General features: G+C 38.8%; 1 protein-coding gene across 1 annotated transcript in view; it reads left to right on the top strand.

Annotated features, from left to right (window-relative positions):
- Positions 1-4,058: 4,058 nt before the first annotated feature.
- The window catches only part of LOC311039176 (serine protease 27-like), a gene marked incomplete at both ends in the record, with an annotated part of 43,331 nt that continues 19,505 nt past the window's right edge, over positions 4,059-27,884 (top strand). The window contains 4 exons of the mRNA XM_084048844.1: positions 4,059-4,085; positions 5,646-5,777; positions 18,768-18,845; positions 19,050-19,104. Coding sequence (XP_083904970.1) covers positions 4,059-4,085; positions 5,646-5,777; positions 18,768-18,845; positions 19,050-19,104 — 292 coding nt within the window. The remainder of the gene's footprint in view (positions 4,086-5,645; positions 5,778-18,767; positions 18,846-19,049; positions 19,105-27,884) is intronic.

Raw genomic sequence — 27,884 nt, 5'->3', positions numbered from 1 at the left:
AGTAAAAGTACAAAGGTATTGGCATCAAAATGTACTTAAAGTACCAAAAGTAAAAGTACTAAATATTTGAAAATAGCCGATCTACAAGCTCACAACGCGTCGCGATGCGACGCGTTGTGAGCTTGTAGATCGGCTATTTTCAAATAGCCTAGGTATAAAATAGGGCTAACGTGGTTTAATGTATGTTTCATTATATCATCATTTATATCTGAAAAGTAACTAGTAACTACATTTTTCAAATAATTTTTGTGGAGTAAAAGTACAATATATGCCTCTGAGATGTAGTGGAGTAGAAGTAAAAGTATTGGAAATTGGAAATACTCAGGTTAAATACAAATACCTAAAAATGTTACTTAAGTACAGTACTTGAGTAAATGTACTTAATCTTAAGTACAGTACTTGAGTAAATGTATGTTACTTTCCACCACTGCATGTACATAATTCAAGAAACTTTCCAAAAATGACATTCTGAAATGGATCAAAGAGAGATGCAGGAAATGACTGCATAAAATGTACAAATGCACCCTGAAGAGGCCATGTAACATTTGTAAGGAGATTCACCTGACTATTCTCCATGATGTTAATGTTAACACATCAGCCAGAGTGGTGTTAACATCCTCCCCCTCAGAGCTCCTTTACATGGACAAACCCAACCGTTCCCATAAAGTCATGTTGAAAGTTCTCAATGTATGTCTCCGCCGTGGGGAGAGAACCCTCAGAACTCATGCAGTCCTTGCTGATGGTGCCGACCGGTCCATTCTCCTGCCTGAAGCTGTCCAGTTCTTGGGCCTCCCAACCCAGCCTGAAACCATCTTACTTTGCACAGTAAGACAAGATAACAGTGCAATTGAATGGAGCGACCGTATCTTTTGAAATGTCCCCTATCAACCAGCCAGCAGCAAGGCATGTTATCAATGGTGCATTCACTGCAGACAATCTAGGACTGTCAGAACACACATAGCCTACCGTGTGAAACAGCTACAGGAGCAGTATCACCATCAGAGCCGTCTGGGAGAAATGCGATCTTTCTTTGCGGTTACTGGCGGATATTTACGATTTTTTTTGTGGTTATTTGCGGTTATTTTCGCCCTCAAAATATTAAGTCGGGTGTCATGTTAACCCCATATTAAATTCTGCTGGTTTAGCTCTCCTGAACAAAACGACGTTTTTTGAGTTTTCGTAAAACGGCGTGACCGTGACAAAGCGTCAAACTTACTAAGACCACCAATAGGGACGAGCTGTAATTTCTGAAGCTCCGCCCCCTCTGTCTTCCTATTGGCCGGCCTTTAAACAGCTATAACTCCAGATGGCAGCATGCTACCGAGTCCAAAATTTATGGGTGGACTTTTTTTTTCGATTTTTGTTCCCTAAGTGTTTTTTCCCCCAAAAAAAATCTGAACTTTTTTTTCCCAGAACTTTTTTCTTTTCATTTTTTTTCTCAAATTTTATTTTCTTCTTCGAAATATTTTTTTTCCAAACTTTTGTTTTTCCAAACTTTTTTTCCACCCACACAGTCTCTGAAGGGTATGGAGCTCAATGGTGCAACCCGGAAGTGGATCTGTTCACACCAGTTTTAAAAAGTGCCCAAAATGCTCCAAAACTTCGCAAGTGGGGGTCTGCGAACAAATATATTATGTTCCATCTTTGCCTCAGACCACCGCAAGTGGGTGAAACAAGCACTTGAAACCATTTGTGTAATTATTTCTATATACATCTTTTTATTAGATTTTTTTAAAACATTGTTTTCGATGTTCATTTTTTCTATATTTTTTCCTGCTTTTTATTTTCCTTTTTTAGGTTTCGGTTCATTTTAAAGGCTTTAATTGCTTAAGCTATGTAGCCTTAAAGGCTTGTATCTTGGACAGAACGTTGAGGGCCAGTTCATCGCTGCTTGCAGCTTTAATTATGTTTGATATTTTATCTGGCATGATATTATAATTTGTTTCTTTGTTTAGAACCATGGCATCATCATGAAACCCAATGTCAACCCTATTCATCATTATCCGGCTAAATAAACTGGATATTTGATTGCAACCTTTGTTTCATGGTGGTTTGTGGCTCCAGTATGAACTTTAAATCCTAACAAAACCAAAGTCTTTGTTTTAAATATACAACAAAAAAAATGTAATAATACTTCATTGTCTTCACCTGCTCTCACTCATACCTTTTGTTTACAGTAATATCATGTGGTCGCCCTGGTGATGTTCAGTTTGCTGAATTCCATCTTACAAAAGGAGTCAGAAGTTCAGTACACATGTCAAACAGGGTATGATGACACATTAACTATATTGTTTCTACATCTCTTTATGAACACTTATTTAGTCTTTTGTCCACTGAATTAAACAGCATGCCATGTAATATATATTTCCTTTGGCTTGTTATATTGAAGACATATAACCGTTGACATGTTGTATTCATTCACATTCATATTAGCTACCAAGTGGCCAGTGGGTCCAGTAAACGCCGATGCATGCTGAATGGATTGGATGGTGCTGTCCCAGTATGTCAGAGTAAGAGCATGCACACACACACACACACACACACACACACACACACACACACACACACACACACACACACACACACACACACACACACACACACACACACACACACACACACACACACACGCACGCAGATCCAGCTTATCTTTGAATGAGTAAACCTAGTGAGTCTTCATCAAAGTCTGCATGTCCCCCTGACACATATTCTGCTCTTTCCAATTCTAAAAATCAAACATTCTCAAGGACTTAAGGAGCTATATCTTTTCCCCCAAACTTGGTGTGTGCCATCAGTGAGACATTGTGTGGAAGCTCCCAGAGTTATGTGGTAATATTCCTCCAAAATACTTATTTTCTATCGGTTAGTCACCCCATGGAGACTTGAATACATGGATAGTTTTTGTCACATTCCTAATCCAATAATTTGATAAGCCGACCAGTAGGCAGAGGTTCCGGTCGGAGACACAAAGGAGACTCTTTGTGTCTCCTACCCGAACCCCTGCCGGTCATCAAATTATTGGCTTAGGAATGCGACAAAAACTAAAAAATATCCATGAATTCAAGTGTCCATGGGGTGACTAATCATTGTGGGGGTGAATCCCTTTAAGGATGCTACAAAAAAAGGCGAACAGTTTGAATAAGTTGACATTTTCTACTTCTTGTCTAAAAGTAATTAAGTTATATTGATGTATTGAGCTTGGACCTCTTTTGTTGCTGCTTGTGGCTATTTTTTATATTTACTGCTAATATAAAGAGGATGGACACTGGTGCTCCTTACATCTGGATCTCCCATACATAATAGTTGGTCTAAGTATCTAGCTCTGGTAGAGATGTTAACCTGCTTCCTGCACATCCATCTCTGCATCTATATTCATATGAATGGTCCACATCTATTTCCATGAGCTGAACCACTGTGGTTGTATTCTCTCTGTATGTCTCTGTCCTTCTGTATGGTTGTAGCATCTGGGGCCAGCTGCATGGAGACAGATAAAGACATCGCTGTATCTTTTATTTACAATAGTGATGTATATGTGGACTTAGCGTACATGTGCCCAGAGATAGTTTAGTGGCTGAGATGTAACCGTACGTTAAAGGATGAGTTCACCCCAAAAAATACTTATTTTCTATCAATTACACACCCCATGAAGCCTTGATTTCATGGATTTATTTTAGTTTTTTGGGCGTATTTTAATTTGATGGGCGTGTGTATTTCCGGTAGGAGACACAAATAATCTACTTTGTGTCTCCTACCGGATACATTAGCCGGTAGGAGACGGGAATCAAATTATTATCTTAGGAATGCGAATGCGGAATCCTTTAATTTCCACTACCGTTCCTCTCTTCTTCAGCTCATCTAATGTGTGTTTCATTGTAAAAATATTCAGAGGAGAGGCAAACTGTCTGCTGACCGCACAAAAAACTAAAACTATCATGAAATATACTTTGTTGATGCACCTGTCTGGGTAACTGATTTGGCAGAGCACCCGCCTTTGGACCACAAGGGTTTTGGCTTTGATCCTGAGCATCATCACCTCAGTGTATGAGTAACTAGCTAAGATGTGTGGTAATTACTGGGAGCTGATGGTAGGTGTTGTAGAGGGAGAAGAACCTCTACCCCCAAATGTTCTATGCGGTCTCATGGTGGCGCTATAACAGCCCGCTTCACCAACTGGCCTATAACTCTTGAAGTGTCGGTCATACCGTCAAAGTTTTTGCCTGACAGGACTTAACGCCATTTTACCCTTTCGTCAAAACACACTTTTTGCTACTACTCCTGCAGATTTTGTACAAAAATGCCCCAAATCATGAACGCAGCATCCAATCGGTGTGACACTTTGCATATACATTCTCCAATTAGCCCATACTTTTATAATTAGTACTTAAAGCGCAAGTGGTATACGTCTCCACAAAGCTGCCCTAATACAAATACCTTTAAATAATGCCTGTTAAAAATACAATAGTAAAATTATAAAATGGTCACATAAAGTCAAGGACCTTTCAGTTGAGGACCTGCATCCTGTATGATAGTGTGGGTTGGCCTTCCTTGGCCGACAGGCAAAACAAACACTGGTACCTGTTTATTTTTAAGGCAGTTAATGGAACTTTACCATTGTATATTGGTCCTCACTAACACTCATTTTAAGATGTCTAGTCACTCCTGTCTCATTAGTGGGCTGTAGACAGTTCAGAAACCTTTTCAAACTATTAGAAACTACAGACGTTTGTCTTCCTGGAAAGTTAAAATGCTGAAATAGAAGCCACTGTTGTCGCATCAATAACAAATGAAAAATAAAATAAAAAATAAATCTAGTTTGAAAGTACCAAACCTGCCTCCTCATTGGATTGCAGGTTTCTGAACTGTCCAAATCCCTCCTCTGAAACACAAAGAAGGGATTTTTAGTGTTAAAAAGCTTTATATTGTGATAGTAATCATTGCTAGAGTGTTTGTTCAGTAACAGGGGTCTCCATGTGTCATCAGCTCTTTAGTAAACAGAAAATCTATGTGCAGGTGGGAATACCAATTTTATCCAATCAGGAGAGAGAACTCATACACAATACAGGATAAACACGTGAAATTGGAAGTGACGACACAAATAAATGAGCAGACACAATTTCAGCTGGAACACTATAAAATAGAAGCTGATAAATGGGTACTCTCTCCTGATTTGATGAAATTTGCAAACAACCTGAAAATGTATTTCCTGTGTATGAAAGAGCTGGAGAGACTGGGAGACCCTTGTTATTGAACAAACACTCATTAAAATCTGAATATTCAGCTTTAACTTTTTAACAAAAACACTTTTTGTTTTCACCTAAACATATGAATATTAATCTACCTTTAATAGTACAAGAATGTTCAAAGAAAATGGCATCCAGTCTAAGTAAAGGACCACTAATAGTTTAGTGTGACTAGCCATAACTTAAAGCAATGAATACGATTCCAGGCCTGGCCAGCAATGTGTCCAATATGACTGGTCGAAGTGTCCTTGAGCAAGACACCTAACCCCCTAACTGCTCCACGCCCCTTGTGGCCAGCGATCAGCTGGTTTGAGCTGAGACCAAATTTCCCCTTTGGGAGCAATTAGGGCATTTTTTATTAATACTAACTTGCTAAATACTGATTGGTTGTCATTCTGATTCCAGATATTCCCTGCTAACCCCTCTCTACCTCCTCACACCCCCCTCTATACCTCCTCACACCCCTTCACCCCCCCTCTCTACCTCCTCACCTGTTTTCAGATGACCTCACAGGGGAAAGATTTCTCTACCTTTATGGTGAAGTGCAAACTGTTGTGTTTTCTCAATTGATTATTGCCACAGACTGAGAGAGGAGAAAGACAAACAAACCTTTACAGGAATACTCTGTGTGTTTAGTCACTCAAACATAAACTTGTATGAACTTGGAGGTTCATCCTACCATCTGTTTTTAAACTGAAATGCCTCACCGTCAACAACAAATATGTTCTTGGTGTAATGTATTTGACTGCCACTGTAAAGCACTTTGTAACCATGTTTTGAAAAGCGCTTTATAAATACATTTTATTATTATTATTATTATTGTCTAAACATTACAGCACATGATCATTAGTGACTGCAATAGGCTCTACACAGCAGCCATATTAGGCATACATTGGGCCTCTTCCTTACTTCCTTCACAGGTCTTACCAATGATACTAATGAAGGCTCTGTTCCATTTAGTGTAGCACTGTAGTTCTCAAACTTTCTAACTTCAAGGACCCCCATAAGAGTTTACAAATGGAGCCTAATGGACCCCATTTGTGTACTCTCAGACTTACACACCCGTAAGGGGTCATTCGGAAACCCCTCAAAGAATCATTGTCAGCGTGCAATTTACATTTCCCAACTAATGATAAAAAGTGGGAAAAAATGTATTGAAATATAAAATGTAAAAAGGCACCAAAAAAGTATCACAAACGGAGAAGTGTTTTTCAGCAATGTATTTGAACGTTCCCATACGTTTGCAAATGGTCTCACCAACAGAATGTGCCCCGATATAAGGGTGCAGACCCTTTTATAGCAACGTCAGAGTAGAAAACAAAGAAGATAAGGAAAACATAGTACAGGATGAAACATGGTTATACTGCTCCTATTACACAGCCATAAACTATAGGCGAACCCTATCAAAATACTGAGTTTGAATGAAGTTCTTGCAAACATACATTGAATTACACAAATGACATTGTAAAATGTGGTGTTTGTTATACATTATTAACCTAATATAAATAAAGACCATTCAACCTTAATCTACTCTGTAAACGCCTCAGTGATTATTTCACTCCCGGAATTACAGATCCGTAAGGGTCCATTTTGAACCCCTGGAGGTAGACCAAGTATACAGAATATGTCCTAAGTGGTTAATGGTTTGTAATAATAATCTAAATCCACAAAGTAACTCGTTTTCAAGCTTTCAAATAATTGCAGAGGCGTAGGAGTACCAAGTACTTCAAAACATTGACATACTCAAGGTGATAAGTTAGGAAAATGATATGCAATAATTAACCAACCTATCGATTGAAAACCAGGCTCTTACAAATAATCAATAAAGGGAGACCTTCAAAAGATATATAAAAAAAGGACACACAACGACGTATTAAAATAGGTTATTTGTATTTCATTAACTTGGCACAAAATAGAAAAGAAAGGAGGCAGGTACAAACAGTTAGATCGAAGCGACCGTTCGTCTGTAATGAAAAATCTCTTCTCGCTTCGACAGCGAAGAAAGTTCATGATATTTAGTGGTTTGTTTACAGTCTGACACCCAAAGGGAGTTGAATTGTTATCACTTCAAGGATCCATGATGACCGTGTCTGTTTTACTTTGAGAACCATCCACCGTGGTCTCAGGCAATGTAGTATGGAGTTTCCAGAATTCACAGCCATCTGATGTACTTCGAGCATACACCGCCGGAATGCTCAGGCAACGTAGATTGTAGGTTCCGGAATACACAACAATACGCAGTTCTCACTGATGTTAGTTAAAACTCCAGGTGCATGGCAAGACGAATCCACAATATAAAAATACTCTGTAGGCCTGTGTTCAAAATGTTACTTGAGTAAAAGTACAAAAGTATTGGCATCGACATATACTTAAAGTACCAAAAGTAAAGTACTAAAATGTTTGAAAATAGCAGATCTACAAACTCACAAGTTGTGAGCTTGTAGATTGGCTATTTTCAAATAGTATGGAATAGGGCTGACGTGGTTAATGTATGTTTTATAATAATGTATATATGCAAAGTGCTAGTAGCTAAAGTTTTCAAATAATTGTAGTGGAGTACAATATTTGCCTCTGAGATGAAGTGGAGTAGAAGTGAAATGATTTAAAATTGGAAATACTCCAGTAACGTAAAAATACCAAAAGATTGTACTTGAGTACAAAAAGTGCAGTACTTGAGTAAATGTACTTAGTTACTTTACGCCTCTGTCTGTGATCCTAGTTTCTTGAGGCACTACACTGTCTCTCTGCATTTGATTAGTGTACCTTCCTTATTGTAAGTCACCCTGGATAAGAGCATAGATCTGCTAAATGCCTGAATTGTAAATTATTTGAATTGCAGTTATTATATTTTTTAAAGGTAGGCTACACATGTAGCAAACATGTTATAACTTTCTGTCTCACTTTAGACTCAGTCTCACACTGTTAGTTCAATTATAAGTCATTACAACCACCTTTTTGTACAGAAATATAAACTCAGTATTTTCCTCGCAATTGTGTGAACCCCCTGCAGTACAAAGTACAACCAGGGGTTCATGAACTCCTGGTTGAGAATCCCTGTCATAGCCAGTCCAAAGTGCTGACGTCATGATGTTTCTCAATCATCATAAGTGTCATATAAGGTGATGTGTGTTCCATCTATTCACTGTGTGTGCTGGAGGCTCTACAACACACCGCTGTCACTCACTGAACAATTGTTTTCATTGGTGTTTAATGCAGAAAAACATGAAACCATACAGCGTGCTGCTTTTCATACTTGTATGGATGCAAACTGGCAACTTAGTGAGAGCTCAAGGTAGGACCATTCTGTTTATCTTTTATTTTAACTTGTCTGTGTGCAATATGTCGTCACTGTCGGGTGGAAACCTGTTACTTTTTAGGAAAAGTAAAAAAAATAAAAAAGAACCTGTATACCAAATGATCAAATGTTATTATTTATTCACAAACTCTTCCACAGACACACTTAAACACTTTCACCTGGCATTGATATTTTGTGCATATTGGACAAAAAGTTCAAAATCTTTCAACAAAATAGCCGATCTACAAGATCGTCTACTTTTGCACGACATTGTCATATGGTGAAGTATAGGCCATCCATTTAAGAAAGAAAAAGCAAACAAACATAAAGATGGAGATAAACGTTTTCTGCCCGGCAGTGACGATTTGTTTGTTTTTGAAGGTGTAAAATTGGTACACAATAAAAATGTATGATTCTCTTTTTTTATTGTTCAGAGTGTCATCTTAGATCGTTTGTACCCGGCGATCATTATGATCGCAGGAGTTTCGACATAACTGGTCTGAAGCACTCGTATCCTCTTGGGTCACAAGTCAGAGTAGTGCCTTGTCATGTCGGCTATGTGCAGGGCTTGATTAAGACCTGGAACTGTGTCATTTTTAGATTTGAGCTAAAAAGCATTATTTTACACTTTGGGCTATTCAAAAATAGCAGATCTACAAGCTCGTAGCGCGGCACCGAGTGCCGCGCTACGAGCTTGTAGATCTGCTATTTTTGAAAATTCGTGAAAATGTGTGCAAATCTTCTGAATATATATATTTTTAAAGCGAATTCTTTTAACTCAAATATTTGCTTCTGGGGGGCCCTGGAGCAACATATTTTGATGGGGGTCCGCGGCCAAATACATATCATTTTGGGGGTCCTTGACATGAAAAAGATTGAACACCACTGATATAGAAACATACGTTTTTCAGAAAAGTTGAGATTTAGGAGACATGTAGAATCGGCTTCAGGTCTCAATGGGTTAAATGTGTTTGAATGAAGAGGGGGTGAGATGGGTACCTCAAGGCTCTAAATGTGAACTTAAGTTTCCACCAATTCTACTACAGTTTGCGTCAGGGATTCCGTTGGCGGGTATTTACCGGCCATTGACCGGTAAAATGTTTAATTGGCCGGTAATTATAAACACCACCGGCCACCGTGGCCGGTTGGGAAAATGCTGTTATTAGGCTATTTTGTCATTTAAGCCTATTATCAATATTATTATTTGGATAAAGTAGTTGGCTACAACCAATACAATCATAATCATTTTCAATCAATCAAGTTTTTTTTCATGATCTGACTGTGTGGTTTAATTACGACAGCCTGCTCTGCTGCTGTGCGCTGCAGTTATAGAATAGCCTATTCGTTGTACGATGGTGTCGCACGTTGAAAATATCAGAGCTACAAGCTCACAGTACGTCGCAACGCGTCGCGTTGTGAGCTTGTATGTCAGCTATTTTTGATACGCCACAACACAGCTGAGAGACACAGCCGTGTCCCCTCCTAATCAGTGCTGAGTAGGGTGGTTCGCCCGGTGTTGATAAAGAGAACCGGGATTTTCCGAGGTGTCACTGATAGAATCTGAACCAAGCCGGACCCAATTGTCGATAAAAAGGGACCTGAACACGTGTGGGTTGTGGATATTATGCAAGCACAGTGGCTGTCTGTCCGCAATGGATCAAGTGGTGAAAGTTGGACGACGGTGTCGCGCAGGGAAAGGCTCTGGCGCAGCTCGCCCCAAAACACCCTCGCCCCCATTTTTCAGGCGGACCAGCGGTTCTTGTATTCTTGTATTTGTTTTACTGAGGATAAGGGTAGAAATAGGTTTAGGATTAAGCATAGTTTTACTGAGGTTAAGATTAGGAATAAGGTTAGGTTTAGGCATAGTTTACTGATATGTTTAGGAACACCAGGCGAATACCGCCGGATTTTCTCCGGGGCGACTGTGTTTTGGGGCGAGCGGGCGTTTTCATAGTTTTGGTATTCGTTGCGCAGCAGTTCACTCATGCCCACTTCATTCATTTCATTTTTGGCAAGCGACATCTCTGCATGATATACTAGATCATGTAATTTAGTTATCTATAAAAACAGGAACAGATTGCATCTGTGATAAAGTTGAAAGAAGCGCAGCTCAAGCGTAACAAGGTGTAATGATCAGTTGGTTGGTGCATGTATGCAGTGCAAACACGCATGTGACGTTAATTATAATATGGCCGGTAAATGTATTATTTGGCCGGTAAAATATAAAATAAAATAATCCTGCCGGCCATGGTGGCCGGCCCAAAAAATGCCTAGCGGAAACCCTGGTTTGTGTAAAGAATACTATGAATAATGATGTACTGCTTCACATGTTAAGTTGTGTGCTCCTCTTTGAATGAGAACACAAGCCTAGTGTCTGTTAAAGGCAGTGATGTGAAGTAACTAAGTACATTTACTCAAGTACTGTACTAAGTACAATTTTGTATGGTATTTGTATTTGAGGTATTTTTTACTTTACTTGAATATTTCCAATTTTCAGTACATTTACTTTTACTCCACTACATCTCAGAGGCAAATGTTGTACTGTTACTCCATTACAATTATTTGAAAACTTGAGTTACTAGTTACTTTGCAGATATAAATGACTACATTTTAAAACATACATTAACCGCTTTAGCCCTATACCTATAGGCTATTTCTACAAGCTCACAATGCGTCGCATCACGACGTGTTGTTAGCTTGTAGATTTGCTATTTTCATTTTTTCACATTTTGTACATTTTAAGTACATTTTGAGACCAATACTTTTGTACTTTTAATCAAGTACATTTTTTATTATTTTAGTTGTAACAGATTACTTTTACATTGCAGTATTGATACTTCTACTTAAGTAACACATTTTAGTACTTTTTCCACAACTGGTTAAAGGAGTAGTTCACCCAAAACATGACTTAGTTATTTTCTATCAATTACACAACCCATGAAGCCTTGAATTCATGGAGATTTTTTTGTTTTTGACTCATTCCTGAGCCAATAATTTGATGACCGGGTGTATTTCCGGTAGGAGACTCAAAGAGACGCCTTTGAGTCTCCTACCAGATACATTAGCATCTTTCAGCCGGTAATCAAATCACTGGCTCAGGAATGCGACAAAAACAAAAAAATCCCATGAATTCAAGGCTTCATGGGGTGTGTAATTGATAGACAATAAGTCATTTTTTTGGGTGAACTACTCCTTGCTTTAAACTCTTGAAGGAACACTTCACCTATTTTCAACCTTATCAAGAGAAAGTCAGTGAGTGTCCAGCACTTATGAAGTAATCAGGTATTTATTAGGTCCTTTAAAGGGATATTTCACTTTAAAAAAAATGTTGGGTCATTTTATCGTTTACTCAGGCTTTTGTGAGCCCCCCAGACAGTTTTTAAGATGCTTCATTCAGTATTTAGAAATGTGATATTATTTTATCAGACATGCCCCCTTCCTATACAAACCCATTATAACTTCAAACTCGATTAGATTAATCAAAAACACCCGTCTTTGGTTCTGGTGACTCATCGTGCCCTCCTAATACATTAGGGGGGCGTGTTTTTTTCGATAACTATGTTTCTTTACATTTTAAATATAATTGTTTTATTGTATTTAATTGTTTTCATTTAAAAAAAAATATATGAAAAATAAATAAAAAATGCAATTGAAAAAACACGGTCTCCTCACATATTAGAAGAACAATATCAGTCACCAGAACCAAGGACGGGTGTTTTCGATGAATCTAACATGGCTAAAATGGAGTTTGAAGTTACAATGGGTTTGTATAGGAAGGGGGCGTGTCTGATAAAATGAATATCAAATATCTAAATACTGAATCAAGCAACTTAAAAACAGCCTGGGGGGGGGGGGGGGTTCACAAAAGCCTGAGTAGACGATAAAATGACCCAATTTTTTTGGGAAAGTTGAATATCCCTTTAACTATAATGATACAGTGTTGGAAGCAGGTTCATAATGCATAATATGTTTACAATACATTGGGAAGCATAGCAAGTGTTACTGTGTTGTTCTTGGCAGATGATTTAATTCAGCTCCAACCAAAACTAACCTTTTCAAAATCTAAATTCAACATTGAACAGATAATAATGTAAGAATGAATGAATCTGTAGTTTACCTGCCTCTTCTTATTGAGAAGATGCTCTTTGTTTGCAGGTGTGTGCCAGTCATGTGGTTCCCCTGGTGATGCAGTGTTTGCAGACTTCAACCTTGTGGCTGAATACACCTGCCAAACAGGGTATGATGACACATTTAAACTTTTGATTTATTTTGTATTTTGTCTACTGCATTAAACAGCACAAGTTGCTCTAACTTGTCTTGTTTGAATGAAAGGCAGAGCAACACATCCTACTATAAATGTGTGTTCGTCTGTCCGCCTGTAGTTCACGTATCTCTTGAGAACCGTCCGACTGACCGACTTCAAAGTCGGCGCACGCGTCACCTACGACATCTAGGCATATATGGAGATCCAGTTGTCCAGGGGTTGTTCTGGGGTTTCTAAAAATGTCTTCTAAATTATAACAGTTTTCTTTTTTTTTAATTGAAAAAGAATGTTGCTATATCAGTGGTTCTCATCAGTTTATGTATTTGGCCGCGGACCCCCATCTCAACATATTTTGTTCCAGGGACCCCCCCCCCCTGCAGCAAAGATTAGAGTTAAGTTAATATATATATATATATATATATATATATATATATATATATATATATATATATATATATATATATATATATATATACATTTACTTAAGTAGAAAATGCGAGTACTTTGTCCACCAGTGCCCACCACCATGGAGGTTGTGGGTTCGAATCCACCGCGGGGTATCCGGCTTTGTCGAGCGTCTTTACGAACACAATTGGCCCGTGTTCGGGGCAGGGAAGCCTGGCGGGGAGGAGGGTGATAATAGTTACTGCACTGTATATACTGCACTACAGGCTGGGGTGGGAGGAGTAGGACAAAGGCTCTATACGTCCTCCCTGTGGGGGCTCCTCACCAGTGGCGGACGCAGGATCTCTCTATGAGTAAGGCCAGGCAGATACGTGGTAGATGACTCAAGAGAATGAGGCCCGGACATTGTGTGTGTGGCGTTTATATTGTGTGCTTATGTCATGACGTAGAAAACCGGTTCTGTGAATGAGGGACACAGACAGACACATTTCAAAAGGGGATTCTGAGAATACACATTGGCTCAAAGGACTCAACATCCTCCAGACACTCAGGACGTAGAGAGAGAATGGATGCGTATTACGTTGTTTGTCGGCCTTAAGTATAGGGGGCGATATTCATAGTAAATACACAAAAAGCCGTCTGGCGGAGGGAAGGCACAATGTATTCGAGGTAAGGCACGTGCCTTACTTGGCCTACCGTGCGTCCGCCCCTGCTCCTCACTGGTAGGTTATAACTGTGGTGACACAGAAATGCATGTGGGGAGGAATCAATTGGTATAACGACTACATTAGGAAGAAAAATATATTTTTTTAAAAGATATGGACTGTTATGCAAATATCATAAGTTGTCCCTTAACTGTTGCCCTAACGTTCTTTTTTATTCACTTGCATTCATTTTAGTTACCGAATGGTCAGCAAAATCAATACACGGCGCTGCATGCAAAATGGATGGGATGGAGATCTCCCAGTCTGTGAGGGTAAGGTCTCATAGGGTCCTCTTTTTGCCTGTGCCTTACCCATTATGATTATCCCTAAACAAATCCCCCCAAAAATCGAATAGTTCAAATTGCCAATCTACAAGCTCACAATGTGTCGATGCAGAGTTTAGGGATAATGGGTAAGGCACCGGCGAAAATAGGGCCCATAGTGTTAACTCATTACATTCTTTGTATTGTATCTGTCATCTATTTTCAGCTGGACCGGTGGGGCCTGCCTAATGCAGACAGACAGACAGACAGACAGACAGACAGACAGACAGACAGACAGACAGACAGACAGACAGGTCTGTCTGACTGACTGACTGACCTTATAGCGGGTGAGTCAGTTATTGTCAGTGGTGAAAAGTAACCGAGAACATGTACTCAAGTACTGTACAATTTTGAGGTATTTGTAGATTTTGATAATTATTACAAAACATACATGAACCACTTCAGCCCTATATACTAGCTGATCTACAAGCTTGTAGATCAGCTATTTTCAAAAAGATTTGTATACATTTGAAAACTTGAATTGGGACATTCTGCATCATGAGTACTTATACTTTTGGTACATTTTGATGACAATACGTTTGTACTTTTACTCAAGTACATTTTGAATTCCATGCAGACTTTTACTTGTAACAGAGCATTTCTATATTGCAGTATTGATACTAGTAAAATAATAAAATTGGTAGTAAAATATCTGAGCACTTCTTCCACCACTGGTTATTGTGCAGGTCAGCATACGTAGCTGTGATTAGGAATTAGACATATATCTGTGGTCTAATCTCACATCATTTTCCTATTAATATTAATATATTAGTTTAAGAAGGTGACAATATCTAACCTTACACCGAATGCCCCGCGAACAAATTACCCTCAATCATGTCCATTGCTCATACATGGACGGGCCAGACATGTAGGTCTACTGGGTTTCACCATAGCCTTGTTTTTGTTCGTATTTCCATGAGACTGTCCACCATGTCATCCAAGGTCAAACGCACTGGCCAAGAAACTAAACAAACAGTGCTCAGTGAAGTTGTACAGACAAACACATCCAGTGAACACGACTCATTGGTGATCATAGGTCTGGCAGTCTCCCTGATTCATGTGTGCAATGTGTATCTACAGCCATTCAGTGGTGGAAAAAGTACTCAGATATTTTACTTTTAGTAAAAGTCCGGAATTCAGAGTATGGGAAAGTATCCCCATTGGCTTAAAGGACAGCCAATGATCGAAAACATGTTGAATCTGTTGGGAATCTGTCGAACACATGTTGACTGGTGGTTAGAGAGAGAGAGAGAGAGAGAGGTTTATCCCTTAGATCAAGATTGCCACAATATTTGGTTCAGCTCTGACCAAAACTCATCTTCTCAAAATCTAAATTCAACACTGAACAGAACATCTTGTTTTCAGCGCAATAATGTCTGAATCTTTATGTATCACCTCTATTTGATATTATTATGATTATACTAGGGGGAAGATTTTTTTTTCTAAATAGTGTACAGCAAGTGTTAAAATTATGTTTTCATGTGGACACGCCTCCAGTTCATTAAGTATACCTGGTTCTCCCCTTAGCACCTCCCACCTGAACCAGTCCCTCCGCCTCCTCCTACAAGACCACCCACCTGTGCTAGTCCCTCCTCCTCCTCATGCCCACACCTGTTGTGTTATGATAATGAGGGGGAGGGTATATTTCTACTGCGTCATTAAAGCGCTGTTTTTCTATTGGCACGTTTGACCCTCAAGGTTTCAGCCTCCAGGAAGAAACTCAAAATAGTCAGAGAAGACATAAAACACCATAAAAACACCACCAGGGGCTTAATGAAGTTCTATCAACCACATAGACACATGAAAAACAGAAAAAGTGCAAAACCATGGCATCACCTCTTTAAATTTAGCCTGACACTCAGCCTGAATTTTCATTTCGTTTCACTCCATTATACAGTCTGAAAGCCCTCCCAGTGCAGCGTTTTCTGAGATGGGGGCGTGGCCAAAAGGGGGACTCTCTTTGGCCACGGATTGTTCCATACTGTATTATCCCGATCCCGATTGGGCCGGGTAGATTTTCACTCGGGAAAACCCCGCCTTTGACAGCGTCACCAGACCCTGAATGCGAGGCTATATCGATTCAGGGGCTGGAGCCAGGCTACCTTATATTGTCACTTCACTGTTATCTGGGGTCACTTCACTGTTATCTGGGGACACTCCCCCCCCCCCCCCCCCCCCTCCCGACCCACAGGTTGAGAACCACTGATCTCTATTCATGTTCTGTTCATTATTGGAAGTAGGGTGAATAAGCAGACTCAATCCATTACGCTAAAAGAACAATTCAGCTCTATGAGCAAATCCTACTCTATATAAGTTCAACACCGAACAGATCATATCATAATGTCTGAATCTGTAGTTGACCTCTATTACTGAAGAGCAGTGGTGGAAAGTACATTTACTTAAGTACTGTACTTAAAGGGTTAGTTCAGATTTTTAGACTTAAAGCTGTAGGAAATACTTGCCATGAATGTAGTGGTTGCAAAGGTGTTAATTGAAGAGAAAGAGTTCTGGTCCGGTTATGGTCCGGTACTGATGAATATTAAGTACTTCCGGTAGATTAGTATATTTGGTGGGGGCCGCTCATTAAAAATAAATGAATTTAAAAAAATAGCGTCATTTGTATTGTTGACCTATTTCTACCATATAGTGCAGGTATCGTTCAACTTCGACCCCTCTGTCACAAGGTACTATTTTTTGTGTCATATATATTTGTGGTTGAGTAGGCTGCCACAGCGCAATGACACTGGACACAAACAATAGTACCATGTATATAGTTCGGAACCTGGATGAACTGAAAAAGTTTGAGTAAGGGAATACATTTACGGGTTTTAATTCACTAATCACTATACCCTTTCATGAATTACAGCTCTCACTGTCGTCACTGCCATGATATCCTCTCTAACCCAACTGTTTGTTGTACTTGCTGTACAAAGGTTTACCATCTGACATGCTCACCTATAAATGAATATGAAATGAATAAATGGAGCTCTTGGACTTGTTCTGAGTGTGTCTCCATATTCCCATATCATGATATTGATGATGATGGCTTGGTTGAGGATATAAAATGCAAGTTTAGGTTAACAACTGACTCAAATCTTCTGCATTTTAATCCCTTTAATTTGAGCCTACGTAGCGACTCTAAATTTATGGGGTCTCTTGATCCTGATTCAAATTTATTTAGCTCTTTAACTCCTGAGTCACTATCCTGTGACTACTTTAGTATTGATCAATTTCATAGTCTACTACTTGATATTCCAAAGCCCCAACCAAAGCTATTTTCTACTTTTCATTTAAACATCCGTAGTTTCTCAAAGAATTATGAGACACTTAATCATTTTTTGTCTTTGTTAAATCATGAATTTACAGTCTTAGCATTATCTGAAACTTGGTTGACTGATGGGTTGACATCTCTTTTTGACATCCCAAATTATAACACTATACACCATTGTAGAATGGCAAGATCTGGTGGAGGTGTATCTATATACCTGCACAATGAATATCAATTCAAACATAGAGATGATCTTGCTCTAAACTTTGAGTGTTATGATGTTGAATCGCTGTTCCTTGAAATACCCTCTTGTGACATTTTTAATGGTAAATGTGTTGTCATAGGTTGCATTTACAGGCCCCCAGACTCAAACATTGAACATTTCAATGCTAGTCTCGCTTGTGTCTTGGACAAAATTAACCGAGAAGGTAAAGTATGTTTCCTCTTGGGTGACTATAACATCAATCTATTTAACAGAGAGTCCTCTTCACTCGAGTGACTGCCGCCTCATCTGCAACCCTTATTGACAACATATTTACCAACTCTCTCAATAATGTATGGAATCTGGTGTCTTTCACTCTGATATATCTGATCATTATCCTGTATTTCACTTCACATCAATAACCTCAGCTAACCATCAGGAGACTGACAAAGTTATAAGGTTTAGAGTGTTTAACAAAAGAAACATTGACCGGTTTGAGGAGCTGATTGATGACATCCTCTGGGATGATGTATACACTCATGATGATGCTGAACAAGCATATCAGTCATTTTTAAAGTCCTTTAACTCTGTATTCAACAGGTGCTTTCCTCTTGTTAGTAAGCAAGCAAATAAGATCAGTGCATTCAGAAAACCCTGGTTTACACCAGATCTCAATAAATCTTTGAAAGCTAAGAATAGGTTGTATAAGAAATATATCGGTAATCCAACCCCAATTAATATAGCAAATTATAAGAAATATCGTAATAAATACAATCATCTTATTAGAATTGCTAAGAAAAAGTACTTTTCAGACAAGTTCAATGAGGCTTCAAATAACATCAAAACCACCTGGGGAGTCATCAACCAGCTTCTAAATAGGAAAAAGGCTTCAGCCACTCTTCCATCCCAATTTATCGATGAAAATAGAGTTTACTCTGATCCATCTGACATTGCATGTGCTTTTAACAATTATTTTGTCAATATTGGTTCAGTTCTATCAGAGAAGATAAGTCCTATGGCCGGGTCTCCATCTGAGTCTCTGACAGATTGCCATCCTTCTGTGCAGACCTTCAAGCCTCCTACTGAGAAGGAAATCATAGATATAATTATGTGTCTGAAAGATTCAGCTGCTGGTCATGATGAGGTCAGGTCTAACCTAATCATCAAAACTTGTCATTCAATTATTAAGCCTTTAACCCACATCTTCACCAAATCATTAGAAACTGGAATAATACCCAATGACCTTAAAATTGCTAAAGTAGTTCCTGTTTACAAATCTGGAGACCGTAGTGTATTTAGCAAAATTAGCAACTACCGCCCTATTTCTGTTCTCCCATGTTTCTCTAAGATTCTGGAGAAGTTGGTCTATAACAGAATGATGGAACATCTGCAGGAGGGGTGCAGTACGTTAGTCCGACAGCGCATTCCTCCGACAGCGCAGCGCTCCGACGTTTCAATACTAAACCCGAACCAAACCCGCACCCTAACCCTAACCGCACGCGGATGCCACATAGTCGGAGAAAAGGTCTGTCGGATTATCGCATGCCTCCCCTGCAGGAGTGTAACATTCTGTATGAACACTATGGATTTAGGAAAAAACATTCTACAGAAATGGCCATGCTTCAATTGGTTGATAAAATTCATACTGCATTCAATAATAATGAATATGCTTTGGGAATTTTTCTTGACTTATCCTAAGCATTCGACACTGTTAATTATGACATCTTACTTCAAAAGCTGTTACATTATGGATTTGCTGGAATCACTCATACATGGTTTTACAATTATATTCATAACCGACAACAATTTGTTATCATTAATGGAAGGTCATCAGATAGTGCCACTTTAACATGTGGGGTCCCACAGGGATCTATACTAGGCCCACTCTTATTCCTTATTTATATCAATGACTTGGCTTCAGCTTTGTCCTCCTTGTTTCCTGTACTTTTTGCAGATGATACAAATGTATTTATTTCACATCCTGATTTTTCTGTTCTTATGGCAAAAGCTAATCACGATTTAGAAAACATTTCAAAATGGTTCAAATTAAACAAATATCTCTCAATATAAAAAATAATAATTTTATTATATTTACACAAAAAAAATAAAAGATATTGTAAATCTAACACCTTTCTGTCTATAGGAAATAACCCAATCACTCAGGTTTCATCAACAACTTTCCTTGGAGTAATTATCCATGAAAGACTAAGCTGGAAAAGCCACATTAGCCATGTCTGTAAAAAAATATCTAAATCTGTTGGCATTATTGGCAAATTCCGTGGTTGTGTTCATCATAAGTGTCTCCTAACCCTTTATTATAGTTTAATTTATACTAGTTTCCTAGTTTTTTTTATTTATTTATTTTTAACTGAACTACTTCATATTCATCAGAACCGGACCAGAACTTTGACCACGGGACTTGGGCAATCAATTAATACCTTCATGGTATTTCCTACAGCTTTAAGTCCAAAATTCTGAACTAACCCTTTAAGTACAATGTTGAGGTATCTGTACTTTACTTGAGTATTTCTAGTCTACTAGTCTACTACATTTATTTGAAAACTTTAGTTACTAGTTAATTTGTAGATTTTGATTGTTATTACAAAACCTACATTAACCACTTCAGCTCTGCATACATTTCGCCATTTGAAAATAGCCGATCTACAAGCTCACAATGTGTCGCGATGTACAGTATAGCAACATCATTTTTTGAAGTTTTTCAGAAAACTTAGGTCAGGATTTAGAAGGTGTTTTTAGAATGGGCCTCAGGTCTAAATGGGATAAGTAAAAAAAATGGACTACTTTTTCCACCACTGCTGAAGAGATACTTTTTGTTTGCAGCAAAGTCATGTGGTCATCCTGGTGATGCGGAGTATGCAGAGTTTCACCTGACGGGAGAGGATTCCGAGTCTTTGGGGACCAGTGCATGGTCCTAAATCACCCCTTGTTCCGGGTTGTGAAATGTGACGGGCGAGGCCTATTTTTCGCTTCTGTGACACGGTTTCCGTCACGGAGGTGACACGGTTTCCGTCACGGAGGTGACGCGTTTTGCGTCACCTCCATGCGCAACCCCGTGCGCAAACTCGTGAGTCGAGCCCATTGGTCGAAACCGTTTTTGCTCGTTCGTGACAGTGGCCCAGGCCGTTTGAAGCTGCAGTACCTATGAATGGCCAGCATGTCCAATGCGCTTCAATGCAACCTCTGGGTTCTGGGGGCTTGTGTGTTCCCTGGATTAACTGGACCAGGTCGCAACTCCCCATATTAGGCCACGCCCATTTCTGCCTACAATCCTTTTTGCATTTTCTTAAAAACATACGTTTTGCCACTACTCCTACAGATTTTGTCCAAAACTCCCACCAATCAGTGTGCATACTCTCTGGAGTCATGTGATCAACATGATCCAGTCCAAATGTTTATATTCAATTCCAATTGGCTATAATCGTCTCCCAAAGTTTACAGGGTCGGGAACTGATCTGTGACACATTTAATTATTTACATCCCAAAAAAAAGTACTTAGTTCCGCCAATCTCCTACACCAGTGGTTCTCAACCCCTAGGGGGTCCCCACATGATGGGGGGGGGGGGGGCTGGCCTCATCAAAGTAGCTATGCATTGTGGAGATGATATGTAGAGGTTAAATGTCATCTCATTAGGTTTTCATTGGTCATGCCAGTCATGTCCCTTTTATGTAATTCTTTCCCTCCAGCCAAACAGTGTCCAGCGATACACGTACAAAACAACATGCAAGTAACTGGAGAGCACCTGGAGGCTACTTATGGCCACGTACTCCAGTTTAGATACAAAAAGACCTTAATAACGCTTTATTGTCTTCGCCTGCTCTCACTCATACCTTTTGTTTACAGCAATATCATGTGGTCGCCCTGCTGATGTTCAGTTTGCAGAATTCAATCTTACAAAATGAAATGATTTTGTCTTTGGGTCAGAAGTTCAGTACACATGGGTACGATGACACATTTACTATATTGATTCACATCTCTTTATGAACACTTATTTATCCTTTTTTCCACCAAATTAAACAGCATGACATTTAATATACATTTATTTTGACTTGTTATATTAAAGACATATTCTATTCTATCAGACTATTAACTTTAATGTCACTTTTATGAATCAAAGTTACAACAGACTAAGACAAGTTATAATTACATATCAGTTTATTCAAATAGTCAGCCATGCAAAGGCAATTACAATGCTAAGGATCTGATATGATTCAGCTGTATTTATACAGGCAATCACATGATACATGAATACACCTCTTATTGCTTAACAGAGAAGAGGGAAAACATTTGAGAGGTTTGACCCATTCAAGTCTCAGCCAGAATTTTAACTAAAACTAGGATGAGAGAACATATCACTCCAGTTCTAGCTTCACTACACTGGCTCCCGGTTGTTTTTAGGATTGATTTTAAAATTATTTTAATAGTTTATAAAGCTCTAAATGGTCTGGCACCTTCCTACCTCTATGACTGCCTAGAGAGATATGTTCCAAACCGGCCCCTCAGGTCTTCAAGTGCTGACCTGCTCGAGGTGCCTACAATGACTTGTAAAAAATACGGTGAAGCAGCATTCTGCTTCTATAGAGACACACGGGCGGAAACGGAAGGCCTACAAATTCACGCCCACTTTTGAGACAGTGCCGCTACTCGGGGTCCGTTAGAACAATGAACTGCAGCTCTCAATGCAATCTCTATGAGAGGCATTGTAAAATACCGTCATTTCACTGGTTAACTACTGAAGCTGTAGCGATTTTTTTTGTGTTCTAATAAACTGTCCCATTTGTTTAATTTGTCCTTTTTAATGTCCCATATCTGTCATCTCGATATACTACCCACAATATACTATAATATACTCCATCAGTGTATCAAAACCGCTAGCATCGGAGATCTTGATTTTTTTCTGTCGCATTATAATACGTCACGCATTCATCCCAGTGTAATAACAGTGTATGGTGTGAACTGAGTAACACAGACTGGCACCTTTCTCCTTTACTGCTCCATTCATCTACTACTGCTGAAGTGGTTAATGTGTGTTCTATAATAATAATCCAAATCTATAAAGTAACTTGTCATTTTAACTAAAGTTTTCAAATAATTGTAGTGGAGTAAAAGTATAATATTTGCCTCTGAGATGTAGTGGAGTAGAAGTAAAAGTACTGAAAATACTCCAATAAAGTATAACAAAATACCCCCATTGTCCGTCCGCAGAAGACCGCATGGCTAATTTATATTCACGAGGATATGCAAATTAGCCGGTCTCAGTCCGCAGGCTAGCCACGTCTTTAGCCACCATCCGGGGAGAACATTCACTGAAAATAGCCGATCTACAAGCTGACAACGCGTCATGCTGTGATGCAATGAGCAACAATTATGCTCCCATCCATGCTGACAGAAACCCAGGCATTATGATATGCCTCGGTTACCTTCCAGGAAGGCTTAACCTTGGCCTTAAGAATGATGTGATTCAATCCCTCTGGTTCCAAATGAAGTATTGGCTGCACCCATCCACTTGTGAAGAAGATATGAGCATCCAGGGATCGATGGTTCTTCATTGTGTGGGTTGTATAGACCCCTGAAACCATTCAGAAGAAGTTTGGGAACTCCACAAGTGGAAAAAGTATTCAAATGTTAAAGGAAACACTACAACTGGATTTATGGCAGTTTAGATTTACAATATCAAGAAGTCAGACACAATCACCTGAGGAGCACAGGATTACATAGGATTACACTGCAATCAGTCATTTATTATATTATTCCTATTGATGCAGCTCCCTAAATTGAAATAAATACATTGTATGAAAACTGCAATAAAATAGATGAATTCCTAGGCATGATATGTGAATATACACGCACAGTGCCTAGTATGTATCTTTTTTCTAAAATACATTCATCACATGACAGTATTGATCGCAATGTCGTTATAGTCACTGAAAATCCTCCTCTAAAGCCTGTACTTCTCCGCACATGGACAAATGCAAAATATAAAGTTCCAACCTTGTAGCCGCGGATGTTCACTCACCATTCGGAACCTGTGTGCACTGCATTAATCAGTATTTCTCAATAAATATGTGTTTTAATCCCGTCTGTGTCGGAAGTTCCCTGTATTCCGTAATGAGTGTACTGGCGGAGCGCATCAGGTGAAAGCTGGTATTACACTCAATGCATAAGAGGAAATTGAACGGGGTTCAGGCACAGACTGGATTAAAACACTTATTCGTTGAGAAATACGGACCAATACAGTGCACACATGTTCCGAATGGTGAGTGAACATCCGTGGCAAGGTGAGCGCTTTATATTTTATCTATGGCAGTCTTCCAATAGGCTATTAATACAAACCTGGAGAATCCACTAGATAATTGACGATGTCGGGATATGTCACGTCTGGCCATTTAGTTGGGTCATTTCCCCAGCTACTTTTAGGCAAGTCGTAAGGACAACACGCTAAACCTACTAGTTGTAATTTCTCTTTGTACCGTCGGAGCTCCGCGGCAGGTAGAGAATTCATATAACAAGCCATGTTCACATCATTCACCACATACACGGAGAATCGTCTATTCAAAACCGGCGCCGCTTGTAATGATTAACGACAGACACGTCACGGAAGAGCGACAGGTTATCTGTCTGTCAGCTCCTCTCCACTCTGTTAACATTATGGGTAACCCATCCGACTGGCAAATTAAATGTGAAACACTCCATCTATTGAGAAAACAAGAAGATATGTTGACAAAGACACTCCATACATTTGGAAACATATTTTTATTTAAATCAATATCGTCTCCAGTTAATGTAGGAATATTTGAAAAGTAGGCTAACTCTCATGTCCTCTCATAGGGAATGCATTGAGAGCTGCAGTTCATCCTTCTAACGGACCCCGAGTAGCGGCACTGTCTCAAAAGTGGGCGTGAATTTGTAGGCCTTCCGTTTCCGCCCGTGTGTCTCTATGGACCGACAGCGTGGAATAAACTCCCATTACACCTAAGACAGGCAGCCTCTGTCGATAGCTTTAAAGCACAACTCAAGACCTATTTCTTCACACTTGCTTTTAGCTGATTCATTGGTTGGTGTGTTGTTACCCATGTCCTCACTGTATTTTAATGTTGTTTTATGCTTTTGCTTTTCTTTTTTTTCTTGCTTTTTTGTTAAATTGGTTATAACTGTAATTGTATTCTTGCTCTGTAAAGCACTTTGAGCTGCATTTCATGTCATGAAAGGTGCTATACAAATAAAGTTTATTATTATTATTATTATTATCTGCTGACTGGGGCATGACATGTTTTTATTAGACTTTGCAGAGTCACTGGTACACACAACATGTATCTAAGAGGCAGACAAATTTGTCTGTCTGACCTTGCTACTATCAAGTGTATATAGTTGTAGCTTACTATACTACACTATTCAGATAAATCATGTAGATTATTAACAATCCATAACATACCCTCCTTAAAAGGGCATTCGTCCTTTTACCTCGGATTTATACATGTTTTAGCATAAGCAAGTATGGGTCAATATTTCACATTGTCTCTTGTGCTCCATTCTCATGGTTTAGCAGCAAAAGCTTTTTGAAACATGGTTACATAATATACTTTATTTTTAAACTTTTACAGGTGGAAAAGCTCTTTGTTCATACAGCTAATAGAGTCTTACATTTTCATACATTAATCTTTGCATTAAGAATTATATTATCTCTTTATTAAATTGACCACGTTTTCAAAATCATTTGAACTTTATGCTTTGTTTTTTTCCACTTAATTTTACCAGAGCTTGTTCACCTGTTTACATCGTGTTATTCTTTATTCTTTCTACAGTCTTTTCCGATGTTTTTACCAACAGCTTAAACAGTGCTATCTTATTACAGAGTTGGTTCATATGTCACTCAATACATGCAAGCTTTACTTTAATCACTCGGTAACATTTTGCGGAGCTTAAGCATTAATATGTTTTTTAACTTTTTACAATACTTGGGTAATCACTGTAAAACAATACAACTGTAACTTTGATTTCATTTTGTCTTCCTGTCTGTTTGACAGTTCAGAATTGAGCATTTTATTTTCTTTGTTTGGGCCTTTGTAATGTGAACTCAAATGTCGGGACCTGCGTAGTGTATGGGCAGAAAATGTTGTGTTGCAGGGGAAAGTGTTTTTCTTTCCGAAACGTTTTTCTGACCGTCTTTATAGAGCATCGCAGTTGCGCAGAATCCGGGTGCCGGAAGTAAATACTCAATGCATTTTTCCCATTGACTTTTCCAAAAATATTTATATCAATGAATTTAAGCCTAGAATCAAGCCATCCAGGATTCTGGTGAATCATGACCATAAAACCCTTTTTTCTGTGATTTTTTAAATTTTATATTTAATGATATGATATACTATGTTTAATAAATACCCTTTGTTTTGTCGTTTTCAAAAAAGTTTTTTCACAGAATCAAACGTTTTATGGTCATGATTCACCAGAATCCTGGATAGCTTGATTCTAGGCTTAAATTAATTTATATAAATATTTTCGGAAAAGTCAATGGGAAAAATGCATTGAGTATTTACTTCCGGCAACTGGAAGTGGGCGGGAACTGCGACGCTCTATTGTCCCTCCTTGTTCACATTCTCCCAATCTTGAATTTCTTGAATGTCTTCATTCATCCCTCCTTGTCAAAACGTCCTCTTTTGATCTGATATGAGAGATTGAAGGTCCTTTCCGCCTTGGGATGTCTTTTGTAGAACTGTCCCTATAAAACTGTTAAGTGATTTCTACGGCAACAAGACACATTTCATTCATCCTTATTCACACTTTTTATCTTTCACTTCACAAGTTACTCTAACACTTAAATCCTGTCTTAGCTTTATACTTAGACTTTGTATAATATTTATAATTTTAACTACTTTCTCTTTGTCTCTTTTCCAGTATGCTATCCCCTACTTCTTTGTGCCTCTTTTTATTATGCTATTATTATGCTTATTCTTTTGCCCTACCACAGATATTTACCTAATTTGTATTATTATTTTTACAGTATAGTACATACTTATTTACATTTATAAAAAATGTGGTACTCCATGTCTCCAATGTTACACATGATATTGTAATAACAATAATAATATTTTCATAACTTTTATCAGTGAAATTAATATTTCATGACATTCTACCAGTTTATCGTGTACCCTCCTGATGTATGTATGTCCTATGTGTTCATGCACCTTACACCTATATTGCCATTAGTGGAAAAACACACAATTCAATACTTTTTATCATTTTAAACCGCAGATTTTTAACAAAAAAAATCTATATAATTTTCCTATACCATATGTTGTTTCAAATGCCAGTTCTCTGTCAACCATTTATTGTCTCCGCCAGGCCGAAAGGCATGGCGAGAGAGTATGTTTTACTCCGTCCGTCCGTCCGTCCCTCCCTCCCTCAGTCCGTCCGTCTGTGGACAGCTAATCTCCCGCACCGTTGGCTTGATCGCAGCGAAACTGTGCACACACACTCCCTGGATGCCAATTCAGAACCTCTGGCCCAATTTTTTCACATGGCCCTGTTATAGCGCCACCAGGAGGCCGCTTTTTGCAAAACACATTTTTTCACAGTACTCCTACAGATTTTGTCCAAACGTCACGCAAATCGGTATACAGTATCTCTATAGTCAATAAACTAAAGGGTCTTTCAGATTTTTCATATTCCATCCTGATTGGCTAAAAATGGCTTCGAAAGTTTGCAGGACTGCTCCGTTTTGAACAAAATGCCTCAAATTATGAAGACAGCGTACAATTTCCGTGAATATGTGCATGCACATTCCCACTATGCCGAGGAAGAAATGCCACTTGAGATTTTTCTAATGAGCCTCATGGTGGCGCTATAACAGCCCATTCATGTTTTTACCTATAACTGCACCAATCTGTGTAAAACTTTGTATGCGCACTCCCTAGAGGTCAAGGAAAAACCTTTGCCCTGCATTTTTCACATCTGCCTTTTATAGCGCCACCAGGTGGCCGACTTATCTAAAACATATTTCTTTACATTACTCCTTCCGATTCTTTCCAAATTTCAAGCAAATCGGTCACCCGATCTACTATGAATCACCCCATTCAATGGAATGGAATTACATCCAAATGTCCTCATATGGGGTGGAATTGTACAATCTCCACAACCCCGTTCACCGGGGTTGCACAAATTACTCCC

Source organism: Gymnoscopelus microlampas (assembly GCF_963454915.1).
Source record: "Gymnoscopelus microlampas genome assembly, chromosome: 3".
Lineage (NCBI taxonomy): Eukaryota > Metazoa > Chordata > Actinopteri > Myctophiformes > Myctophidae > Gymnoscopelus > Gymnoscopelus microlampas.
The sequence above is the reverse complement of the archived record's forward strand: the minus strand, read 5'-3'. Positions and strand labels throughout refer to the sequence as shown.